The sequence below is a fragment of the Peromyscus leucopus genome, chromosome 8a, assembly GCF_004664715.2.
Source record: "Peromyscus leucopus breed LL Stock chromosome 8a, UCI_PerLeu_2.1, whole genome shotgun sequence".
NCBI classification, from domain to species: Eukaryota; Metazoa; Chordata; class Mammalia; order Rodentia; family Cricetidae; genus Peromyscus; species Peromyscus leucopus.
Window position 1 is genome coordinate 58,065,373 of NC_051085.1, and position 18,751 is coordinate 58,084,123.

Consider the following 18,751-nt stretch of genomic DNA (forward strand, 5'->3'; position numbering starts at 1 on the left):
AGCTATGAAGACTATTCATGGAGAGGGACTAGACTACTTTTGTGGACCTAACTAGGACCTAACTGTAGCAGTGTCCTTCCTGAAGGGCTGGTACCTGTATTCTGACTTACATGATCAAAGCAGGTGGAACTGCTAACTTTCAATGGATTTATACTAACCTAGGTAGTGTATTATTATGGAGCCCATTGCTACTTATAGAATCTGAGTGTTCACAAGGATTGTTGCTGTGGAAAAGTAAATAACTGTGCTAAACCAGCTCCCCTAACCATTACTGAGCCCATTGTCTCAAGCATCCACATACAGTTTTAACTGCAAATGCAGGGGACATTTGTCTATACATGAAGTAAATATTTTTGGTTCAGCTAAGGACAATGGCCACAGGAAGCCAATTGCTTTTCTTATGTCAGATGAATTGAGTTCAAGCACATTGGATTTATATGTTTTTTTTAATCATCTCAAGTTGCTTAGAATAATATCAGTAAATGAAAATTATTTTAACTTTAAATGTAATTGTTCTGTATTATTGTATGCACATGGTCAGAGACCAAAGTGTAAATAAATCTATAGTGAAACAAAAAATAAATAAATTTTTTTTGGTTCTCACAAGGGCCAGAGGAATGAGGATTGCTATAGGCAGCTGATTATCTGTAGATGCTACTGACATCAGTAGTCAGGGTGGATGTTGAAAACTCAATGTTGTGCACAACAGTCTCTCAAAGCAAATAATTACCCAGACCAAAATATTGACAGTGTGGGTTTTGTGTTAAGGACCTCGGGTAAGGTAGGAAGCAAATTAGATAAATTAATGTATATGGTAACAGCTCTGATGGAACTCAGAATCTGGGATGAAATACAACATATATTCTGTCTAATTAGATGAATCCACAGTGTTTGTATTTAAATACTTTATTTTCATTTCACAAAGAAAGCAAGTGTTTGCAGTTAAACATGCCTTTCAATCAGTGCTGGTCATATGCAAAACAAGTACAAAGAAAAATAAGCGTTTTCCCTTTACAAGTAGAACAACACAATTTGCATATACAATATTACACATACATACTATTTTCAAAATTTTCCACAAAAGACAGATTAGGATATAAATTTAGAATTCTACCCACGAACTCAGACTGAAGGAACTGAAGGTTTCTACTGGTGTTTTTAAAAAAAAAGTAATACCTTTGTAAGTTTCCAAAGCAGTTACTTTCCAAAGTATTTGCAAGAGACTCTTCCTCACAGCCACAAGGAACACTTGGCTTTAATCAAGACAGCGGACTAGAGTTTGTCTCAATGTGATTTGCTGATGAAGGCAAATGCTCCAATTATGTAGCAATTCTCATTTCACACACACACACACACACACACACACACACACACACACAGAATGTATTATTGTACTGATGATTTATACAGCCGAACTTCTGGAGCATTTCTTTGAGCTAAGCCATGACCTTTACTTCCTTTGAAGTATTTCAAATTAAAAACGGTTCAAAAATATAACTAATGACTACCATGACTAACTCCAAAAAGGTGGCCCTTTCTCTTTTATTTATGATCAAAGGTAAATGTGTCATGAATAACTTTTCCTACAGCAGCAGGTATAAGTAACAGCAATGTTACTAGACTAATTTTCCAACACATTCCTGAGTTTGATACGGTAAATAACACTTCTTTGAGAATTTCTAGGAGTCCTATCTATCACTCAGTGTTTCTTAAAAGGATATGGCAAATCTTCCTCATGGAATATCAATTTAAAAAAATGTACCAACAAAACAAAGCTAAGATGCAGGAAGGACAGGGAAGGTATGCACATGCATTTTCTTTGATGCAGACAAATATGTAGTCATAACATTTACCATGTGGTGGAATATAAGAATGCCGAGAGCAGACAAACAGGCTTGGGTGCATGAGATGCACACAGAATCACAAAGTCGACTAGGATGCAGCATTAGCTTAAATTTGTGAGTACAACTTAAGACAGCATCTAACAACAATGAAGGCGCTGGAGGCAAAAGGAAAAACAGAACAGGAATGGTTCGGTTAATAGAGAACTGGAGAAAGAGATGCAGCCACACAAAAGAGTTCTGGGTAAGAAGGGGCCAATTTGCACTGCCATCTGTGGATGTTCTAAGATAGAAAAGGCTAGCCCCTGAAGTTCTTTCACCATCTCAGTTTGAAACATTAGAATTGCTGGGTCTGATTAGTTTCCACAATGCAGCCATATCTGAGTGTCTTCTCCCATAGTATTTGCTGCATACTCATTGCCACTTTTCGACATGGAGTCACAGGGCTACACTTCCAGTCAGGTGCCCAAGATGTAATGAGCTTTTGTTTTTTTCCTAGGTGCATGTAGAAATCTTCAAAGGAATAAATGTTAAAGTGAAACAATGACAGCAAGGGAAAAAATTGAATATGTATGTGTATATATTTGTATCCTTAAAGATATATCCTAGAGAATAACCAGAATAAAAAAAAACACAAAACAACTGCACTAGTTACTGCTGAGTGATGACATATGCAAGAAAGGATGTGCTCTATCATATTATGAAACTAATTTTCATTATGCCCTTTATAATTAGGCAAAGAACTAAACACAAAATGAAATAAAAAAACCAAAACTATTTATACTAAGGATAGTCTTCTATCAAAAATATAAATCCAAAGCAATTAAGTAAAAAACACACAACTGCTTTACTCACTGTTGCCAATACAGTCATAAGGAGAAGGGGAGAATGGGAGGTATGTCATACACCAATCCTCAATTTTGATTAGGTACCCATTTATCCATGCAAAGGACTAGGAGCCTAATCAGTACCATGAAAAAATATATTTTAAAAGCATGCACTCTATCTAGCTACTACCTATCTAAGCAGTTCCCCCTCCCCCTCCCCTCCACTAAAAAAAAAACCAAAAAAAAAAACCAAAACCCATTATTAAATTATTGCCTCTATAGGCAATGAGGAAAGGGAGCAGGGGAGAGTTATCATACGTCTGGACCTCCATGTTTCATTATATATCTACAAATCCCAGCAAAGAACTGGTGCTATGTGGAATAACATATAGAATGTAGCAATTATTTATATACATCAAAAATATATGTACACCCAGACGCCCCCCCCACAAAGCAACGAAAGATAAGTAAACAAAACATCTAGTCTACCACTGCCCACCAGGCAATGAGGGATAAGGGAGTGTGGAGAATTTTCATAGAATCAATCTCAATGTTCATTAAATACATATTTAAAAAAACAGTCACGCCAAGGACCAGGTTCAAAATGAAGTTAACATCACAAGGCATTACAACGTAATATATATATATGTGTGTGTGTGTGTGTGTGTGTGTGTGTGTGTGTGTGTGTCTGTGTGTGTATATATATGCACACACATACACATACATACATGGTTACCTTTTTCTCTAACAAGCTGTGTTATAAGCAACGAACAGACAAAACAAGAACCCAAGGCTCACAGTACTCATATACTACTACAGTATGGCACAGGTGATAGAGTGAAGCAAAGATGTTCCATGCCTCTGGGTATAGATTCTCACTTCCTTTGACAGTAAGCTCAAACACAAAAGCTGATTGGGAGTGAAATAATGAAATAACTGACAAACTTTTAAATACATTTAAAAAAGTAAAAACCCAGAACTCTTTCACCCCATACTCCCATGCCAAAACTACACAACTATTCTATAAGCAATTGCCCAGACAGGCAATGAGGGAAAGGGATGGGGAGATTTTTCATAGAATGAACCTCAATATTCCTTATGTACCTAAGTGTCCATAGACAGATTTAGGTACAAATGAAGTAACAACAACAAAAAGATTAAAAATATATATTTACATTTTAAAGTATATACATACCCACCCCTCTGGGTGGAACCGAGTTAGAAAATCTATGCTACTCTACAACAATTGCCCACAGAGGCAATGAGGAAAGGGGAAAGAGGAAGTTTTCATACATCCGGACCTCCACGTCTCATTAGGCACTTATACGCCCATGTAAAGGACTTAGTACCAAATGAAATAACACAGTATAGTAACAAAATTATATACATTTGTAAGAGTAAATCTCCTGCCCTTAGTCCCCCCTAAAGCTAAGAGAAAAAATGAAAAGAAAATTCTTCCCACATCAATAGGTAAGAACACTAGGACACTAAATTCAAAGCTCCATCGTTTGTTAGAAACTGGTAAGTCCAAGTTCAAGACAGGTACCCAATGGAATGCAGTGACCAATGAACAAAAGCACATATCAAAAGCAGAGTGAAGGCGTACGTCAGCCCCACCTCCACAGCTGCCTGTGCTACTTGACACTGCATGTCCAATGTAAGAGAAGGAAGAAACCTCTTAGAGAGATCCCCAACTTTCCTCGTAAATCCACGGAAAGGACAGGGAAAGCAAGGAAGTAAAATGCAGCAAAGCATGTTTATACACTTAAAAAGTATATACTTTTACCCCAAAACTACTTTTCCAGACTAGCAAAAACCAACCAACCAATCACCACCCAAAACCCAAATCCAACTTTCAAAAAACTCAAACTACTTTGACAAGTATTGCACCCCAGACAATAAAAGAAAGGAAAAGAGGCACTGTTATAAATCTGAACTCCACTGGTACCTTCCACTCTGAGCACCCAGTGAATTAATACAATACAGTAGTAAGGACATACATACAGGCATTAGGTACACATCCCTGCACCCCCACACTCCACTCATACGCATTCTATTGGCTATTGCCAACAAGCAATAAGAGGTGATAAAATGTGACTGTTTACATTTGGTCTTCCACATTTCATCAGGTATTTTCACATGCATTTCAAGGGCATAGGACCAAACAAAATTAGTACTAAAAAGTCATGTCAAGTACTCTCTTCCAAACTCTCCCTAACAGAACAATTAATTATTGCCTTAAAGGGAACAAAGAAAAGGGAAAACTCTGTCATACTCAGTCATAATGGTAATTAAGTTATCTATGCAAAGAAACAAGTCTAAGCAAAATATATAAAAAGTAGAATTGCATTTATAAATGTGCTTGAAAGGATGAGAGGCAGCCTAAGTTCCTAAGACTAGAACAAAACAGTAGGCACTATTACTATTCTGTTATTGTCAATGCATCCATGTGGACTTGTATGGTTATGTCCACAAGAATGTAAGGAGGGCAGCATTAAGTCCCAAATAATAGCAAAATTATTTCTACACACTTTTAAAAGAAGTTACCTTGCTCCTTCTTGAAACCCACCACATCCTTTCAAAAATTAAAACCAAATTACTCTATAGCTGTTACCTAGAGTAGGCAACATGGGAAGAGGAGAGATTATCAGAGAGCAGTATTTCACTCTTTACCAGGACAAAATTTGTAAAATAAAAACATAAAAATACATGTGTATGTTTCAAAAGTATATATCACGCCCCCCCCCAAAAGCTCCCACAAACTCTCTAAAAATCAAGCACTTACTCTGCTAATTATTGCTCAACCAGGCAGTAAGGGATGGGGAAAAGAGTAGATTTATCATTTTTTTGAGACCTCCATTTTTCACTTTGTACTTCATTGATATTTCAGATATTTAAGAACAAAATAAAAGAACACAAAACCAGTTTCAAGAACTATAAATGAAAAAAGACAGAACATTCCCAAAACAGAGCATTCATTCTGTATAAATAAAAGTAAGGCAAGGGTGGGGGGAACTACATTATACCTATGATCCCAATTCTTAAGAGGCCAATATAAACCAACCCACTCTTATCTGTGAACTCAACCTGGGACTGCAGTCCTCAGCAACAGTGCACCGGAGAGGCACTGTGCCATCCCTGAAACCCTCAAACACACGGTCTTATATAAGTGCTCAGCAGTCTGGCTGAAGATTACCATTCCAGGTGCTTTAGATTAAGTAAGCACCTTTAAAATCCAATTCAACAACAGGCTATCAATCATGCAACAAATACAAGAGTTAATGTTAATTTCTTGCTTCCCAATAATAAGAAAGAATTGTTTGGTACCCAGTAAACCTGATGCAGCTGGATTTGTTTTTTATACCCAGGACTCTTCTGGAAGCTTTTGTTCTAATGGTGGCTAAAGTCTCAAAATGAAAACACATGTGGCAAAGAAAACCAGTTAAGCAGAACCTGTGATAGCAAGAAAGTTTGTAAACACTGAACACTGACAAACACAATTTCATTTTTAAAGACAAAATGAGACAGAAGGCACAAGTTTCTGAGGAGAAACTGCCACTACTTTTTATTATAGCTAACTCCATATTAGCAGAGTAAAGTTATATCCTCCAATTCCTAACTTTCAGATCTCCAAGTCAATTTTTCCCTACAAATCTAGATTTCCAATTCAATTTTTCCTAATAATCAAGATGTATCTTCCACATTATAGTCAAGTACACCCTTTCTCTGTGTTGAGCAGAATGCTCATTCAATCACTACCCAATGATGTCGGATATCTGTGTGCTTATACCTAGAGCACAAGCTGGCCTGTGCCTCAATTTTCCTTCCTAGAAGTACAGATTGCAATGTAAATTTCAGAGGAGGAAAATCTGAACGCTACCAATATACTATCAGACTATAAATGCTACCTCTCCTCTCAGCTTTATATTCTTGACTTTGAGTTAGCTATAAGAGGCTGCACATAACGGGCTAACAAAACATGAAAACTTACAGGATTTTGTGGGGAAATTAAGAGGAGGCCTATCAAAGTTAAAAACTATTGAGATGAAGATTATAGGTAAGACTGAAAATATTATGGCTCCAGAATCCTGGGAATGAACAGCTTCTGATAGAAGTGAATCAAGAATTACCTTTTTTAAAGCACATATCCTCAAAAGGCTTTATTTACAACATCACACACCACATACATTCACACTCATACATGGAAAAAAGTGTTAAGACAAGATTTGCCATATGCAGAGTTACACAGACTTTAGGATCAATGCCAAGATGGGCAAATAAATCTCAAGATTGAACTGATCTTGAGAAGTAGCAAAAGTTAAATTCTGTATCAAAGTAGAATTTAGTAATACAACATGGTAAAAGAAAAAAAAAAGGCAACTAAAACCCACCAGAGTATTTTCCCTTCACTCTAAAAATACAACCCCCACAACCTTCAGTATCAACTAAACTATCATTCATTTACCAAAAGCACAAAGGAAATAAAGATCTACAATTAACTATTTCACAAAGATATCAAGATGATTCTGTGATTCTCAGGAATAACATTTTTCTACTCAAAAACACAAAAATGTTTAGAAAAGACTAAATTGGGAGCAAACATTAGATTTAAAGCAGGCTATTTTCAGCTTGTCAGCCATTAAAATTTTGTTATATAAAAATATTTTCATAAAATAAACTATAACTTTGTATACAGCTCCACATATTCTAACTTTACAACAGCCAAAAAAAAAAAAAAAAAAAAAAGTGGCCTTTCTATGGTCTGACTCTGTGGAGTGATTTCAGTGTTCACAAATGAGTAATTCTTTTTTATGTACACGGACAGTTTTCAAACAAAATATAGAATTCTCATGAGTTATTAAGAAGAAAACTTCTCTCCTAAGAATCAAAGAAACACAACAATCTAAGAATAAGTCTGCATAGCTCAAAAAAATTCAAGTACAGTATTTCTCCTTCAGAAGGAGTGAAAACGCCCGCATTCTGCTCTGGATACCCTCCCTCCCTTTTCCTTTGCTTGAGCCTTGGCCGCTCTGTTTAATGTTAGTTTGGCCATAATAAAATAAAACAAAGCTACAGTTTTTTTTCCAACTAAACAAAAGCACTGTTTTTAACAGTGAAAAAAGAATTCATAGTCCACCATATTCAACTTATTCCTTTTCCACATTCTCATTGTCCCTTTAAGGTACTATGGTGAACTTCAAAATAAAAAGCTTTAATTTCTTGAGAAATGCTTCTAATACACACTGTAACATAAAGTAAAAGCACACACATGGGTACGATTCACACAGTAAAGGGTATGATTTGTTAGGTCAAAAGGCAACTTAAACAAATTACATTCTTGGTGGGAAAGTAATGACAAAAATACCAGTGCTTAACAGAAAGCTTGCCAAAGCAAAGAAATACTCCTCTACAGCAGAAAATCTACCTAAGCAGGACTAACCAAGTGTATAGAGTTGGGGGGTACTGGAATTCATGGATAAAATAATTAACATTAACTCAATTCAGATGAAGCAGAAAGTGTTAAATATTTGGAAAACTGAAATTTGGGGCCTGTTTGTTCATCTGTTCAACAGAAAAAAGAAAAACTCTTTAGAACCTGATTATTCTGCAGGGAAAATTATAATAAAGATCTAAACTTTTTAAAGAACCCCCAATCAGGGCAGACCTGCCCACCCGAGGTCAGCTGTCTATAGCTGCATCTTCCAGGCCTCTGTCACTGGACTCTTCCATGCTATCACACTCCAAGTGCATCTGTCAACAAGGAGCAACAAACAACTGGCCAATCAGCAACCCTCAGATATGGTGGTTCTTACAGCAGACTTTCCTTGGTTGCACTATGTCCACTCTCTGGACACTAATGAACAGAACAGAATTTCAAATATGACTTTTTTTTCTCCATTTGTGTGTCCAAAGAAAAATTATGCATTGTTTTTGTAGATGGTTGGTATACAGGTGAATATAATTTTGTAATAAATAACTACTTACTGCCTAAAGACATTTCAGAAAAGACATGAAAAACATAATTGGGCCCTGAGCTAACTAGAATTCCTAACAGTGCAAACAATTCAGTAGCAGGCCTGCCTTCACTTCAACTTTTGCAAAAGCAGCAGAGCCGTGGGCACCGGAAGGTTAGTTGTGAGTGCTACAGCCACAAGGTCAGAGTTTTTAGATTCCTCGACATCCACTGGATATTCAGCTGAATAACTTCCAAAGCCTCTTGGACACACCGAAGCTGCAAGGTTGCCTCTGACTGATTTTCAAAGAATGCTTGGACCTGCAAGTTCCACAGAGAAGCATTTTAAACAAGGAAAGGTTAAGGCTCCCTGATCAGCCTTCTGAAATAAGTTTTAACCCTGTGATGGTGGTTCCAAGGTCTGACACCTTGGAAATAGCAGACCTATACTTTGACAGCCAAAGTATTTGCATCAATCAAGTGTGATAATATCACACTGAAGTGATTTTAAAAACAAAACCAAACTTTTCTTCACTTCAAACTTTCTTCTTTCCTTATTATTTCTTAAAATAGAAAAAAAAAGAACTCTGAAGAAAAATGAATCAATCTAAAATTAGGCTTAATAAATAAATTCACATTTTGAATGGAATTCCTCAAAATAATTTCATTACAGCTTAAACTATTTGTATTGATGAGACAGCAAACAGAGCTGAGAATGGCACCAGAACTTCAGCTCCTGGCTATACATGCAACTGTTCAACAATAATCTCCATGCAGAACCATTAACATTGATGAAAAAAGACAGAACAGACTGAAATTAGCATGAAGAGACTCCATTGCACTTAAACAGAGCAGCCTCAGGGGAGAGGCATGCAGTTTCTCTGCTAACGTTTTGTAAACCAACCTCAGACAAATGTGCCTTCGTTGAAAACAAGTGAGTTGATCCAGCAACAATACTTTGTATAGTATAGGAGCCCAGATGGAACCTGAAGAAACACAAATATTAAGAGAAAAAAATGAAGCAGCTGCTGACAACCAAAGCACTGTTCTAGAGCATGAAGGAAATGCTTTAACATAAAGACAGAGTGGGGTTTTCCTCTTGGAAATGCAGCCTAGAAGTTGGGGCATCTTTACATACTTATTGTCACTGGGCAGGAAAGGAGGTGGGGTGTAGGGGTATTCAGAAAGAATTTTAATCTGGTTCTCAAAAATCATCTATACCCAGAAAAATCATTATTGGTTTAAGAGAAGAAGAAAACACCTACATGTGCTCCCTAGCTGACTGTGATTCCTTAACTGATATTTTAGCAATCAAGAAATACTTCTAACACATATAACTAAGCAACTATTCTGAAATAGTCCATGGCTAGGTGTACCTGGCCTTGATCAGTGTTTAAATAGACACCACAGCTAAGTGCAAGTGCAGTGCTTTTAAATATAATAAGTGCAATGCTGCTTAAGAAGTGTTTCCCGCCAGGCAGTGGTGGCGCACTCCTTTAATCCCAGCACCGGGGAGTGAGTTTGAGGCCAGCCTGGTCTACAGAATGAGATCTAGGATGGGCACCAAAACTACACAGAGAAACCCTGTCTCGAAAAACAAACAAACAAACAAACAAACAAAGTGTCTCCCTAGGGCTGGAGAAATGGCTCAGTAGTTAAGAGCACTGACTGCTCTTCCAGAGGACCTGGGTTCAATTCCCAGCAACCACATGGTAGCTCATAACTGTCTATAACTCCAAGTTCTGACACTCCTCACACAGACATATATGCAGGCAAAACACCAATGCACATAAAATAAAAATAAAATTTAAAAAAGATTTGATTCTTTAAAAAGAAAAAAAAAAAAAAAAAAAAAGGTGCTCCCGCACTTAGGACAAATCATTACCCAGGGAGCCTTTTGCAAATGCACTGCCTGATGATATGAAATTCAGTCATTCTCCAGGAAACTTACTTATGTACAAGCTTATTCCAGTTTTCTTTAACAAAATCCCATGCCAGCAAGTGTCCAGGAAAGTGTCTGCCCACTGTTCTGATGATAAGCGACAACTTCTGTGTTCGGATGATATCACCATCAAGGCTACTTTTCATTAACCTGAAGAAGAAAACAGATTTAGCCTTCAAAATAATTGTTTTTGAAGTGATGACCAAACTTGTATTGGCACTGGGTTCCAATATAAACTCTTTATTAATTCAAGATAAATCAGGTTGGATTAGGCTAAGATTAGTACACAAGTTAAAACTTGTGTTTGACTCATCATGATACACATATTCATGTTATTACATAATGACTTATGATATATCAAGAAGAACTTCTGCAACTTACTACAATTTTGGAAACTAGTACATTTTCTGGTTTTTCAGGTCAGGAATACTTAGCCTGAATATATTTCTGCATGTAAACACAGAGATTTAGCTGATACTACTAAAAGACAAAGAAAAATAGTACAAAGTGAAGAGGCCTAAGAAATATTTTCATTTTACTCTCTATGCTCAGGTGCTGTCTGTATATTTATAATGGGAGTTTATAGGTCAGAGGCTAGCCTTTGCTTTAAAGATAATGCTTATTTACAGAATATAATTTAAAAAGTAGGTCTGGGCAGGGGTCAGGGATGTTTCTGGGACACTGTTAGGATTTAGCTGAATGAACTTATGTAAGAGAAGCAATGAAGCTAAGATGCTCCCTCTATCCCTGGTATGGCTTTCAGTGTCTATGTCCTAAAGTGCATGTACCTTTAAATTCCCCTTGGACACGGCCTTTAACTCTGCCTCTTCCTGTTCTCTCTGCCAGTTCTTACTGTCTTTCTTTTACCCACATGAAGCTCCCATTTCTAGGCTAGACAGTTAGACATTAAGAAGAACTATGAGCAATAAATTCATGGGAAGATAGAATATATATACTTCTATAGTTCTCTTTTTCTGAAGTGTTTACATTCTCAAAGTGACAGCATGAACAGATTAATATATAGTACCAGCATGTTTAGCACATCATGCCAAGGGAGAACAACATTTCCCAGCAGGACACAGATAAGGTTATGGGTATTAATATCTCCAAGTCTCTTAAACAAAGTGTCTTCTGCACCATCTGTTAAGGTTCTTTCACCAAGATGAAGTCTAGTTCATGCAAACTCCTCACAACCCTGTCCAAGTCAGGTCAAAGAAGAAGTGAGAACTCAAGAGAAAATGAGCTCCTGTCCTAAAGAGCAATGTGCTTTTATCTTTTGGTTTCTTTGTATCATGTCCTTTGAATGGTTCCATACCAGTAAAGTTTCTGCACATCCTCTGAGCTGGCAAGAGCTTCAAGTATTTTATTCTTTTCTGCTTCACAGCCCATGGATGAATACATGCTTAAGAGGAACGACCAGCCTTTCTCGGTTCTTGCTCCAACTTTGAACACAGTGATCATGACATCAGTAGGCAGGCTACAAAAGAGATAGTGAAACATGAGAATAACAAGGAGAAACATCTGACTACAAAGACAAGGAGTTGACTGGTTGTGTTTCTAGGTTCAGGTTAAATAATAATTGTAAATCTTCATACAGTTTAGAGAAATAAGTAAGAAGTTAATTTAATGATTGCTACTTTCCTACAGTTATGAATTTAAAGAACATAAGTTGAATTTAAAATAATAATTATTTACTGAGAAGACACATGCTTGCATACCGGGGAGGGATAGAGGAAGGAATGAGACACACCCCTTTCTCTGTAGGAGTTCATGGGCTATCCCAAAGTATACACAATAACTATATGCATTATAACAGTGTGCTAAGTTTCATGGTATAAATAAAACAGTAAATGCATGTTTGGAGGCAGGGTCTAAGAAGGGGATGAAACATAGCCAACTGCCTTTACTAAGATCTCAGAGATAGGAAAGATTTCAAAACCTTATTCAAATTACCTGTCTCAACTTTCCAAATGATATTTTAATCACTGCTCCAAAATTTTCAATAAGGAACCTAGAAAGAGCATTCCAGAGCATTTCTCCTAACTGATCACCCCACCAGTCATTTCACTTCTAAATTAAAGGAGACATCTACCATACTCTGAGAAATATCTGTTATCAAAACCTCAGAAAATTGGGGTTGTGGAGATAGCTCCATCATTTAAAGTACTTGCCACACAAGCAAGAGAACCTGAGCTCAGTAACTAGCACCCAAGTGTATAATAGAACTGGGTATGGGGCATGTACTTGTGATTCCAGTGCTGGGGAGATGGAGACAGGTGGGTAGAGATCAGTGATAGAGCATTTGTCTAGCAAGTGTTAGACCATGAGTTAGATCCTCAGCACCACAGGGGGAAAAAGTTTTAAATACAAACAAAACAAAGCAAAAAACTAAGTCATATATGGAAGTGCTCATTTTAATGTCAGTACTCAGGAGGCAGAGGTAGGTTAACCAGGGCTACACAGTGAGACCCCATCTCAAAACCAAACCCACCAAACAAAACCAGAAAACGTGTTAGCAAGGTTGTAAAAAAACTGGGATGTTTATACTCTGTTGGTGGAAACATAAAATCTCACAATTACTAAGGGAAACATGATATCATGAAAGTCCTTAAATATTAAAAATGGAATGCTAGGGATAATAGTTCAATAAATACAGTGCTTGCCAAGCAAGCAATTAAATACTTGAGTCTGATCTCTAGAACCCACATAACAAAGCCAAAGGGTTAGTATATACTTGAAATCCCAACATTCAGGAGACAGAAATAGGCAGATCCAGGGGCTCTCTTGCCAGCCAATCTAGATTATTCAGTGGGCTCCAGGCCAATGGAAGCCACTATCTCAAAAAACAGCGTTTCTGAGGATTTGACACTGGAGATTGTTTTCTGGCCTCCCTACACATGGGTACTCACACAAACACACATATATATATATATATATATGCATAAGGTAAAACAAAACAAATGATAAATTTTCTATGATCCAGCAATACCACTTTTGGATATATACCAAAAGAATTTAAATCAGATTTGCAAAAGATAATTGTATGCTCAAATTCACGGCAGTAATATTTACAATGTCAAGTAGTAGAAGCAATTCAAATTTCATGAGAAAAATGTATTAAATATGGCACGTGCATACAGTGGACTATCATTCCTCCCTTCTTTAAGAAATAATGAATGGGAAGACCCATTCGAGTAGATGTGCACTTCACCTCTGAGTTCCATTTGATGCCATCCAATTGTCAAAAAGCTTTGTGGCCATAGTGGTACAGTTCTCTAGTCTGTGGGCACAGGCAAATTCCAGCAAGGCTGACCGAAGCTCTCGCGTGGATGGCGTTCCCTCATCAGTCCAAGTCTGCTGCTGGATTTGGTTCTGGAGCAATTTATATACTCTGGTCTACAGAGACGAAATATAATTATAATGGTATTAATAATAATTCAATCAATCAATCAGGAAATCAGTACAACTACATATCTTTTCTACAAGATTTACCCAATAAGGAAAAATTACAAAATATTACTTATTAACTATTAACTGATACATAAAGCACACATTTAGCTGATATAAAACTACCCAAAAATAAAGCTACAGACAAGTAGGACTTATAATGCTACAACTCAACTCAGGAAGAGTTGATGGTGTCTTCACTACAGAGAACCTTTTTTGTGTGTGTACTTGGCTAAAAGTTACCTTCCTGCCTAAAATATCATCCATAACTGCTGGAATTTCTTTACCTGATGACTTTTGAATTGGCAAATCCATAAAGAAAAGAAAGAATACACCACTATTACTACTTATTGGCTTCCCCTCCAACCCCAATCTAACTATATAGCCCAAGGTGGACTTGAATGCACAATTCTCTTGCTGAGATTACAAGAATATGTCACCATGTTCTGCTAAAATACATTTCTTTACCAATGATTTAATGTTTAAATAGTTTCAAATCCATTACTAAAAGTGTATTTAGGCCGGGCGGTGGTGGTGCACACCTTTAATCCCAGCACTCGGGAGGCAGAGCCAGGTGGATCTCTGTGAGTTCGAGGACTGCCTGGGCTACCAAGTGAGTTCCAGGAAAGGTGCAAAGCTACCCAGAGAAACCTGTCTTGAAAAACAAACAAACAAACAAAAAGTGTATTTAACATACCACTTGAGGTCACAGAAAATTAACTTACCAAAATTTAAAAGAAAATGAGGTCTCTAGGGTATAGTATAATCCATATTCCCATTTTTAATGTAAAAATGTCAAAGTTACAGAAAAATGCAAAAATAGATGTATAGTGCACATCCAAATGTTATTCATCTAGATTTATCAGTTTCTAATTCTTCATTTTTGCATACATAATATGTATATACTTTTTTCATTTCAGTTGAATTGTTTGTAAATTATAAATACCATGAAATTTCATTTATATATACTTAGTTTACATGTGATCAAAATACCCTATGGACAATTATTCAATATCATCTGCTATTCTATCCAACTTATTGTTATAGTTACTTCTGAATGAGAAGCCGTTGTGAAATATATGTGTATCATGGAATCAGCAACCCCCCTTTTCATCTCTTTCCTCTGCAGAAGCATAAAAGCTATTCAATATGTGGAAGTCCTTCCATGTTACAAGTTATAGTGCACCACGGAGGGAGAAGATGCATAAGGTAACAATACTGTAAGAAATATGTACCCAGAAAATCCTAGAGAGTTAAAACTCTCATATAAAATTCTTAGTTCATATAATTTTTTTAAAAAAAAAACGACAGATGTCCATTTTCCTCAGTATCTCAGCACCAGCGAGTTCTTTACTATCACAACCACCATCCTACCTGTGCTGGCAACTTTTATGTCAACTTGACATAAACTATAGTCATCTGAGAGGATAGAACCTGAGAAACTGTCCCCATAAGATCTGGCTGTAGTAGGGCATTTTCTTAATTAGTGATGAGAGCTCACCCCATTGTGGGTGGCTGGTTGGTTCTGGGTGCTATAAGAAAACAGGCTGAGCAAGCCATGAGAAGCAAGCCAGCAAGCAGCACTACATGGCCTCTGCATTAGCTCCTGCCTCCAGGTGCCTGAACTATCTGAGTTTCTAATTTTCCTCAATGATGGCCGATTACCTGGAAGTGTAAGCAAAAAACACTTTCTCCCAAGTTGCTTTTGGTTGTGTTTCATCATAACAACAAGAAACCCTTAGTTAGACACTACCTCATCCCAATAATAGAGTATCACAGATGAGTTATGAAAAAACCATTTAATCCCCAAAACTCAGCTTAAGTTCTTTCAAAAAAATTATGCACTTCTTGAAGAACACTGTCTATCCTAAAGCCAAGAAGAAATGGTATAAGAAATTCTCAAAGCTTGTGATAACACATCAACTTGTCTTTGTTTGAAGACAATGAAATAGAGACTAGAAACCTTGTGGCATGTTTGAGATAGTAGAGCTTGAGAGCTACTGGGAGAGCATGGAACCAGAAGATACTTGACATGCTAGCTGTCAACTGGCTTATGAGACTGTATTGGTACCTGCTATCTTCAACTGACTGACCCATTCAATAACACAAAGACAGCACTATCCCTGACTGTAGACACAGGCCCTAAGCCTGCTGCTTCTGTCCCAAATGAATGGAGAATCAAAGAACATTTAAAGGTACTTATAATCAGTAATAAGGAAATAATGTGTGGGAAAGTTACAGCTTAGAATCCTATCTTCAAAAACCTCAGTGGAGAGACAGCAACAAAGTAGAAATGGAACTTTGAAGCACTGGGGCAGAGAAAGCTGACACTTGATTATGCTTAGAATAAGCTCTCAGCACTCACACCCTCTCACAATCAGCATGATTCTGTTAGTCTCCTTTAACCAAATGATTAAGAGAGATTCCCAAAATATTTTAAGCATATTTGAAAATATGATATTTTACTAACATAATTCTATTTTCATAAAAATCCTGCTGTTTTAAATGTGACTATTTAAATAAATGATTCAGGTTATGTTTTCAATATTATTTATATTAATAAGAGCATAGCAGGTGCCTCAAGTTGCCTTTTTCTCTTATAAAATAAAATATACTTTTCATATGGTTTCTAAATTAACCTTTTGAAGTTAAAGTAATCAAACAACATGATTTAACACTAATTTAATAAAAAATGGCAAGAAGAGGAAGAGAATAAAAGAGATGTGTCACATAAGCTACCAACACTGTATATGCAATAAGACACAACAACAGAAACAAAATTATTTTAAGAATAAAACAGGAAAAGATGCTGACACTTGGTATATATTACATTTTGATTTACTGCTTTAATTTTATATCAATACACTCAGGGAGGTTCTTTCCTAAATTAACAAGGTTTTTAAAAGTGAACTGTCAGTTTTATTACCAAGGTTTATCCCACCAATGGTTCATATGTAAGAGAACGGCAGATTTGTAAGTTATAAAACAGGAATATGGCTAAAACCAGACATCAACTTCAGGTGTTAACAATTTAACACAATTCAAATGTACCTTCAGACCCTACCCACCACACCACAGTATATTCCACAGAATATTGTATACATCATGTATAGCTTTCATAACAAAATGACATATATATATATATATATATATATATATATATATATATATATATATACACACACACACACACACACACACACACACATATAGTGTTCTGGTTATAATGACATAAGTATTAATCAGACATTTGATTAAAACACTTAAATATTGAACTCAAAGGTTTGGAATGCCTGCCATCCCACTTCCTAACTACAAAGTGGTTTCACAGTTTGAAAGTTTTGAAGCTATGGAAATCCCCTAAGAATAAGTAAGAATTTTAATGTTTATCTCTGTTATGAACTAAAGCCAACTTGGTATTTAACTATAAATTTAAGGTGTTATAGCATTAACAGGGTCCAAGTCTTAGAAAGAGACACTAAGCCTCCCATCTATGCCCTTTACTCATCAGTTCCCTGGATCCTACTCTATAATATGTTCCAAACAAACACCTGAAACCATAGAGGATGAAGATGCAACATGAAACAGGTCAGTTGAATACCAACAAGAAAATATTCCAAAGACCCAATTTGCAATTTCAACAAAGGATAGCTTGAGATAATTACCAAGTGCTTCCCAAGACTAATCTTAAATAGAATGGAAAAAGGTGCATGGAAGAAGGGCTTCTGCTACCATGAAACTAACTAGCCAGATAGCTTTAAAATAGGCATTCTGCCTCCTTTTAGGGTATTGTTTCAAACCCTTCAAATCAGTGTCCTTCAAGAGTGGTAAAAGTGAGTGTGGTGCACTAGTCTTGTCTGCTACTACTGATACCACATTGAGTAGTGTACCTTCACTCAATTCACATAACATTATTGGGGACAGTGTCTCTGTAGATATAACCAAGTGAAAATGAAGCTATACAGTGTTATTATGGGCTCTAACCTAAGGGGTGGTATATCTGTGACAACTGGCAAATTGGGGCACAGAAACACAGCACAGTGCCTTGTCAACAGAGACAGGAGAGGAGTGACATGGATTTAAGCAAGGAATGCCAAGGACTGCTAGCACTCACTGAAAGTTAAGGGAAGAGCAGGTAGTCAGTATATTATCCCTTACAAGACATTCTACCTGCCAACACCTTACTTCTGGCCTCCAGAGGCATAATAAATAAATTCCCACTATTTCTGTACATCAAGTTTGTAGTAACACATTAAGGCAATCCTAGGGAACTAATATATTACCTTAGTTATTGTTGAAGTATCAAAAGTAACAGCTGAAGATTAGGAGACTGGTTTTAAGGTGAAGTCTATTACTAAGTCTAAGATTCCTTTAAGAGCTTGTACAGTCACTGCTACTTACCAGCATCATTACTCATGGGAGAGTAGTCAGCAACAACTCTTAAGCAGGTTATTTTCAGTACATATATACTGCATTTTATAAAGACCACTAGCAAATTAGTAGGATATCTATTTTCCTTTTTAAAGATTTATTTATTTATTATGTATATGGTATTCTGTCAGCATGTTTGTCTACAAGCCAGAAGAGGGCACCAGATCTCATTCTAGATGGTTGTGAGCCACCATGTGGTTGCTGGGAATTGAACTCAGGACCTCTGGAAGAACAGTCAGTGCTCTTAACCTCTGAGCCATCTCTCCAGCCCCAGGATATCTATTTTCTAAAAGACCTTATTTTAATGTTG

The 18,751-nt window shown here is 36.6% G+C and overlaps 1 protein-coding gene across 2 annotated transcripts in view; it reads right to left on the minus strand.

Moving 5' to 3' along the window:
- Positions 1-890: 890 nt before the first annotated feature.
- The window catches only part of LOC114691312 (leucyl and cystinyl aminopeptidase), a 96,959-nt gene continuing 79,098 nt past the window's right edge, over positions 891-18,751 (minus strand). For both annotated transcript variants that reach the window (XM_028866566.2, XM_028866565.2), the window contains exons 14-18: positions 13,775-13,959; positions 11,879-12,040; positions 10,573-10,713; positions 9,526-9,607; positions 891-8,942 (exon numbers count right to left, since the gene is read on the minus strand). In XM_028866566.2, coding sequence (XP_028722399.1) covers positions 8,811-8,942; positions 9,526-9,607; positions 10,573-10,713; positions 11,879-12,040; positions 13,775-13,959 — 702 coding nt within the window. In that variant the 3' untranslated portion in view covers positions 891-8,810. The remainder of the gene's footprint in view (positions 8,943-9,525; positions 9,608-10,572; positions 10,714-11,878; positions 12,041-13,774; positions 13,960-18,751) is intronic.